General features: G+C 36.4%; 1 protein-coding gene across 1 annotated transcript; it reads left to right on the top strand.

The window, feature by feature from the left end:
- The first annotated feature begins 4315 nt into the window (after window positions 1-4315).
- LOC107576674 (gastrula zinc finger protein XlCGF7.1-like) lies at window positions 4316-6297 on the top strand. Its single transcript, XM_016262816.1, has 2 exons — window positions 4316-4391; window positions 4970-6297. Exons 1-2 carry the CDS (start codon window positions 4316-4318, stop codon window positions 5728-5730), a joined length of 837 nt encoding a protein of 278 aa, XP_016118302.1. The 3' UTR covers window positions 5731-6297.
- The last annotated feature ends 1609 nt before the right edge of the window (window positions 6298-7906 follow it).

Below are 7906 nucleotides of genomic sequence, written 5' to 3'. Positions count from 1 at the left end.
ATGCAGCACACTGCCTGCGTCTGAGTAACAAACTAAAAACAACAAACAAAAAGTGTGTGTGATTAACAGATGAACTACGCTCATATTTATAATTCCAAACAGGGGCATAGCCATCATTTCAGAAGTGAGGGGGACAGACATTTATATATATAGCATTACAATACAACATTTCTGTAATCTATATAACCTACCAGTCAACAGTTTTTGAACAGTAAGATTTTTAATGTTTTATAAAGAAGTCTCTTCTGCTCAACAAGCCTGCATTTATTTGATCCAAAGTACAGCAAAAGCAGTAATGTTGTGAAATATTTTTACTATTTAAAATAACTGCTTTCTATTTGAATATATTTTAAAATGATTGCTGTGTCTTCAGTGTCACATCCTTCAGAAATCCTTGTAATATGCTGATTTGCTGCTCAATAAACATTTTTTTAATTATTATTATTATTATTATCATCAATATTTAAAACCATTGAGTAAATGTTTTCAGGATTCGTTGATGAATAGGATCCAAAGATCAGCATTTATGTGAAATAAAAAGCTTTTGTAACGTTATACACTATACCATTCAAAAGCTTGGAGTCAGTATAATTTCTATTTTTTTGGAGAAGAAATTATAGAAATGAACACTTTTATTTAGCAAGGATGCTTTAAATTGATCAAAAATGATGATAAAGACATTTATAATGTCTTATAAAGATAAATGCGGCTCTTCTGAACTTTCTATTCATCAAAGAAACCTGAAAGATTTATACTCTGCTGTTTTCAACATAATAATAATAATAATAATAATAATGTTTTATTGAGCAGCAAATCAGAATATCAGAATGATTTCTGAAGGATTGTGTGACTGGAGTAATGACGCTAAAAATGTAGCTTTGAAATCACTATAAATTACATTTTAAAATATATTCAAATAGAAAAGTTATTTTAAATAGCCTAGTAAAAATATTTCAAAATATTACTGTTTTGCTGTACTTTGGATCAAATAAATGCAGGCTTGGTGAACAGAAGGGAATTCTTTAAAAAAACATAAAAAAATCTTACTGTTTATTTAGCAAACACTCAGAATAAAGTGAGATGATCTGCTGCTGATCCTGAATGGCTTGTTTAATGAGGGTTTATAGTCTGAGAATCATCAATATTATCAGCTGCTGAAAATCCTCTTTATTTCATGATAATAGCTCCTGTTTTCACCTCATTCATTATGCAGATGACTTCAGATCTGTTAATTGCAGCATTAAGCTCATTGTATTGCTGTCAACAGACTTAAGCAAACAACACGATCATTGTGGTATTGTGGCATTACAAGATATAGGTAAGTATCAAATTTGTAAAATTATATTTCTGTATTTACTCAGTCATTTTTTTATTCTTACATTGTTTATATTTGGTGTCTTTTAATTGTGTGGGCACTGACAGACGGAGGTGGGCACGGATAAGATCAGTATCACATTTGCACTCGTGTGATATTGCTATGTTACAACTATATGATGTAAATATGAGGCAAAATCTCATACGGGCATTTTTGCCCCATATCTTGAATTGTAGGGACATTCTTACTATGTTCTCTAGGCTCCTTCACGCAGTGAGTTGTTTCCCTGCCTCATTCTGCCATCAATCAACTGTATAAAATGTCAGATGACCCACATAGGTCTGGGGCAGGGCAAGTGCATTAAATGCGTTAATAATTTTAACACGTTATTTTTCACCGTAATTAATCTAATTAACGCGTTAAATTACCAGCCCTAGTTTTCAGCTGTTTCTTGAAGATGTAGGGATGTAACGATTAACCGCAAGCCAGTTGAAAATCGATTAAAATATATGACTATTCAAATCGGTTTAGATTTCATATAAACTCCTGGGTAGGAGTTTATATGAATTAGCACGATAAATTGCATGCAATATTTAATGTGCATCTTGTCAGAAAGCCGGTTCTGTAATCAGCTGTAAATATCCATCACGTGCGTGCTTTCACATTGAGCAGCATTAACTACACAGAGCAGTTGTTCACTGACGAGCTGCGCAAAAAATCGTGCGAATATGTACGTGGTTTTGCGCAGCTTGTCAGTGAACAATGGCTTTACTGATAAGATGCGCGTTAAATATCGCATGCGATTTATCTTGCAGCCCTAATATGAATGTATGTCAGAGGGTAACTTACTGTCTTTAGAAAAGTTTAGATGGTAGCATATTTTGCATACAGTGCTGCTTTGTTTACAGAGGAAACCAAGGAAACGCTTTAAGTGCCACCTGCTGGCAGAGAGTGAATCTGCTCTAGCTTCATGTATGCAGCATCTTTGTTGGATGCAGTGGTTGCCTCTAATTTTAAATGTAATTTATTTGATTTGGGACTTATTTTAAAGTGAGTGACGTGATGTGACATGTGGCCAAGTATGGTGACCCATACTTGGAATTGGTGCTCTGCATTTTAATTGAATTTAACCCATGCAAAGTGCACACACACAGCAGTGAACACACACACCGTGAACACACACCCGGAGCAGTGGGCAGCCAGTTGGGGGTTCGGTGCCTTGCTCAAGGGCACCTCAGTTGTGGTATTGAAGGTGGGATACTGCCTACAATCCCTGCCGGTACGAGACTCAAACCCACAACCTTTGGGTTACGAGTCCAACTCTCTAACCATTAGGCCACAACTTCCCCTTTTAAAATTTCAATTTAGTTTTGTTATTTACATTTACATTACATTTAAACTTTATTTAGCAGACACTTTTATCCAAAGCGACTTACAAATAAGGACAATAAAGCAATCAAAACCAACAACCACATAGGTCTGGGGCAGGGCAAGTTACACTATTATTACAGTGTTATATTTCAATTTCACAAAGAAACGTGCAGCATTTTGTCCAAGCAATAATAAAAGGACACATTTAATTTATAATTTTTCTTGAATCTCATATTGGTAAAAAAAATGTGAATCGAATCGTGAAATCAAAATCGCGAATCGTTACATCCCTATGAAGATGGCTAAGGACTCAGCTGCTCGGATTGAGTTGGGCAGGTCATTCCACCAGGAGGGAACAGTTATTGTAAAAGTCAGTGAAAGTGATCTTGTACCTCTTTAGGATGGAACAATAATGCACTGTTCACTTGCAGAATGCAAGCTTCTAGAGGACACAGAAGACTGAAGTAGTGAATTTAGATATAATGGTTCAGAGCCAGTGGTGGTTTTGTAGGCAAACATCAATGCCTTGAATTTTATGCAAGCAGCTATTGGTAGCTGGTGCAAATTGATGAACAGAGGTGTGACGTGTGTTCTTTTTGGCTCGTTAAAGATTAATCTTGCAGCTGCATTCTAGATTAATTGTAGAGGTTTGATAGAACTGGCTGGAAGACCTGCCAAGAGAGCATTGCAATAGTCCAGTCTGGACAGAACAAGAGCTTGAACAAGTTGCACGAGTTGTGTAGCATGTTCCGAAAGAAAGGGCCTGAATTTCCTAATGTTGTATAAAGCAAATCTGCAGGACCGGGCAGTTTTAGCAATGTGGTCTGAGAAATTCAGCTGATCATCAATCATAACTCTTTTTTTTTTTTTTTGAAGAGTTATTTTTTTTGAAGGAGTTATGGTTGATGTGCCTAACTGGATGGTAAAATTGTGATGAAGAGATGGGTTTGTTGAAACCACAAGCAGTTCTGTCTTGGCAAGGTTGAGTTGATGGTGATGGTCCTTCATCCAGCAAGAAATGTTTGTTAGACATGCTGAGATATGAGCAGCTATCGTCGGATCATCAGGATGGAATGAGAGGTAGAGTTGAGTGTCATCAGCATAGCAGTGATATGAAAAGCCATTTTTCTGAATAACAGAGACTAGTGATGCCATGTAGATAGAGAAGAGAAGTGGTCCAAGAACTGAGCCCTGAGGCACCCCAGTAGCTAGATGTTGCGACTTGGACACCTCACCTCTCCAAGATACCTTGGCAGACCTCTCTGAGAGGTAAGAATCAAACCACTGGAGTGTGGTTCCTGAGATGCCCTTTGCCAATAATAATAATAATAATAATAATTTGTTACTTTTTATATAGCGCTTTTCTGGGAATTGAAAGCGCTTTACATGGAGGGGGGAATCTCCTCCACTACCACCAATGTGCAGCATCCACCTGGATGATGCGATGGCAGCCAGATTGCGCCAGAACACCCACCACACACCAGCTTATTGTTGGAGAGGAGAGAGAGTAATTAAGCCAATCAGTATATGGTGATGATTAGGAGGCCATGATGATGGACATAGGCCAATGGGTAAATTTGACCCCAGCCAGCCATGATCCATGAACTGAAACGTTATAAACACGATACAATGGCAATGGCAAGTGGAAATATTGGTTTAATTAAACCATATGCGTTTGAACCACAAATAAGCTGGTATGCTCAACGTAAGCTAGGAGACTGATGGCTAACTTTGTGAGGTAACATTATCTGTTTGCGCTGGTTCGTACACGGATAATGACTGATAAATCTATGTTTTTACTAGCAGACGACTACAGTGGATACTGTAACATTCGTTAAGTTTACTTGACGATGCAGACGATTGACTGCCTTTGGGGAAACTACAGTTTTAAAAAGAAAATACTCAGCAATGGTGTTGATAAATAGATAGGCACATGGTTTGTCTAAAAGCATATTAAAAACACCACATAGACAAATAAACAGCATAAGAAACTTGATTTTTACTACAGGGGGACTTTAAGGTTATAAAGCTTCAAGTAGTTTGTCAGATTTTGATTTGCTGTAATAGAAAAATATATAGATCTGTGCAATAATATAGTTGGAGCAGTAAATAATAAGAGCACTTTCTATAAACTTGTGGAGTTGATTTCATATACTTAATACTTCTCATTATAGAAACATGGGATTTGTTCCTATAATGTTTTAAACATAATAAGAGGAAGATCAATGTACCTCATTCATGGAAAGTATCTGTGATTTACTGAACATTTTACTTTAATTTCAGAGTTGACTGAAGAAAATGAGGAGGATGAAGAACTGCGTGAAGAGGAGGAGAAACATCATGTCAAAACTGGAGAAAAACCTTTGAGTCGCTCTCAAACCAAACAGAAAGATTTAAAGAAGATAAGAGACGAGAAATCTTTCACCTGCACTCAGTGTGGAAAGAGTTTGACAAACAAACAGAGTCTCGAGATTCACATGAGAGTTCATGCGGGAGAGAAATTGTTCACATGTAATCAATGTGGAAAAACATTTTTGTGGGCTTCAAGCCTGAAGAGTCACCTGATAATTCATACAAAGGAGAAACCACATTCATGTTCTTTGTGTGGAAACAGTTTTTCACTGCTGCAGAATTTAAAAGTACATCAGAAGATACACACTGGTGTGAGAGAATATATGTGCTTTGAGTGTGAGAAGACTTTTATTACAGCTACACATTTGAAACGGCACGAGAGGATCCACACTGGAGAGAAACCTTACAAGTGTTCACACTGCGACAAGAGATTCATTCATTTAGAATCCCTGAAAACACATGAGAGGATTCACACTGGAGACAAACCTTACACGTGTAATCAGTGTGGTATGAGTTTCAGAGAAAAAACTCAACTTAAGGTGCACATGAGAGTTCACACAGGAGAGAAACCGTTCACATGTGATCAGTGCGAGAAGAGTTTTGCACAATCAGCAAAGCTGAAGAGACACACGAGGATCCGCACTGGAGAGAAACTGTATGAATGGGATCAATGCGGAAAAACATTTTTGTAGGATTCAGGCCTGAAGAGTCACCTGAATGCTCATTTAAAGGAGAAACCACATTCATGTTCATTGTGTGGAAAGAGATTTTCACATCTGCAGAATTTAAAACAACATCAGAAGAGACACGCGGGTGTGAGAGAATATATGTGCTTTGAGTGTGAGAAGACTTTTATTACATCTACAGAACTGAAACAGCACGAGAAGATCCAAACTGGAGAGAAACCTTACACGTGTTCACACTGTGACAAGAGATTCAATCAATCAGAAACCCTGAAAAGACATGAGAAGATCCACACTGGAGAGAAACCTTACACGTGTGATCAGTGTGGGAAGAGTTTCAGACATAAAGATCAACTTAAGGTTCACACAAGAGTTCATACTGGAGAGAAACCATATCACTGCACTGCATGTGGGAAGGGTTTCACTCGATCAATTTCTTTACACAAGCATACAAAAAAAATTCACAGTAAATAGATTCTCTTCAGATCCAGCATTTTCAGGTCTGACACCACATCCTCACCAAACATGACACAATAATGTGTTGATCTATACATTTGCTTCTGTATAAATCCTATATAAACATCATCTGTTGTTTTCACAGTTAATGAAGTTCATCTTCAAGATCTTTATCAGTTTCATCTGTGAGATTCTGATCAACTCAAAGATGAAGTTTCATATCTAAAGAACAATATCATTGTTTTAAATATATATAATTTTACTTTGTGATATGTAATTATATTATTGTGTGCTCTTATGAGTTTTATATAATGTGTCATTTTCTATACTGCAAATGTATCACTTCTAGTTTGTTTGCTCTTTTATGAAGGAAAGTAGTTTTTTTGTTTTGTTTTTTGGTACAAACTTTTCTTGTTCAGGAAGCTGAAGAAGAGCCCGTAATACTTTCAAGAGAAACTGAGATTTATTGACTGACTGGCAGGATGCCACCATTAATAACCAGCTAGCAGATTAATGAAGTATGTAGCCAAGTTACCAGAGAGTCACCGGAAAAATAATATGATTGTTATATTAATATAATATTGTAGAGACAATTGAAAAAAATTAAAAGGGATTTATGAAAGTAGTGTTTATTACTGGTTGTTAATGTGGCCAATGGTGTTTAGTTTTTATCCTGAGATGGGCCAATGAGCGCGCAGAATGCAGTGCTGTGGGAAAAACTGATTTCCAAAGTTATGAGATTTTTGGTTTCAGTGGGCACAGCATACATGAATATTCATGCGTTTCCCGGACATGCATGTGGAACTGAGCATTTTAGTTCACGCAGGTTAGTTTCAGCAGGTTTAACAGAATATTTCAAAAACAAATATTTTCGGAGTTCCGCAGACTTGTACCTAAACTTGTTCATCATTTCACAACAGTTTAATGTCATTTTGGGTAACACTTTACAATACAGGTGCACAAATATGCATTAATTAATTCATTTTCAACAACAAAGCAACTCGTAATTATAACTTCAGAAGTAGGATATTTCTAATCCATCCAATGACGCAGTAAGAAAAGTTTTTACACAAACGACTGTCGCAAGAAAAATAATACATTTTCTAAAAAAAATTTACAGAAGCTAAACTTAAAAGCTAAAAGTCTGATTAGAGGGTTGCTAACATTGTGAACCTTATTTCAAATTAATGCAAAATAAATCAGTTCATATTATAATAACTTTGTTGACAACAACAAGAAAAAGGGAAAGCTGATTTTGCCATTGTTATTTATACCTTATTTATTAATTTAACCAGTTAACAGCTCTTATGTCTTTCAATATTAAATATTGCTGAACTGCTTGAAGATTTATAACTAAATGGTTCTTCAGCCTCATTGATGAAAGATCAAGAATAAACACCAACCTGGGCTGCGTTTCTCGATAACGATTGATCTTAGAGCTTAAGAGTGTTTTCTACGAGTCATTTTACGATTGTTCGTTATTGTTTCACGTGCGTTTCCCAAAAATGCACTTAACGCAATCGCACGTAGCCGTGCTTTAAAGGGATAGTTCACCCAAAAATGAAAATGTTATGTTTATCTGCTTACCCCCAGGGCATCCAAGATGTAGGTGACTTTGTTTCTTCAGTAGAAGCCAAACAAAGATTTTTAACTCAAAGCGTTGCAGTCTATCAGTTTTATAATGGAAGTGAATGGGAATCACGGCTTTGAGAGTCAAAAAAACATACAC

This window comes from Sinocyclocheilus grahami, unplaced genomic scaffold (assembly GCF_001515645.1).
Source record: "Sinocyclocheilus grahami isolate Dianchi unplaced genomic scaffold, SAMN03320097.WGS_v1.1 scaffold4136.1, whole genome shotgun sequence".
Taxonomy (NCBI): Eukaryota; Metazoa; Chordata; class Actinopteri; order Cypriniformes; family Cyprinidae; genus Sinocyclocheilus; species Sinocyclocheilus grahami.
This window is presented reverse-complemented; position numbering and strand designations above follow the sequence as displayed.

Coding starts and splice junctions, on each gene's coding strand:
- LOC107576674 (XM_016262816.1), top strand. CDS start 4,316: ATGGCAATGGCAAGTGGAAATATTGGTTTAATTAAACCATATGCGTTT. Junction 4,392..4,969: donor AATAAGCTGGTATGCTCAAC/GTAAGCTAGGAG, acceptor CTTTAATTTCAG/AGTTGACTGAAGAAAATGAG.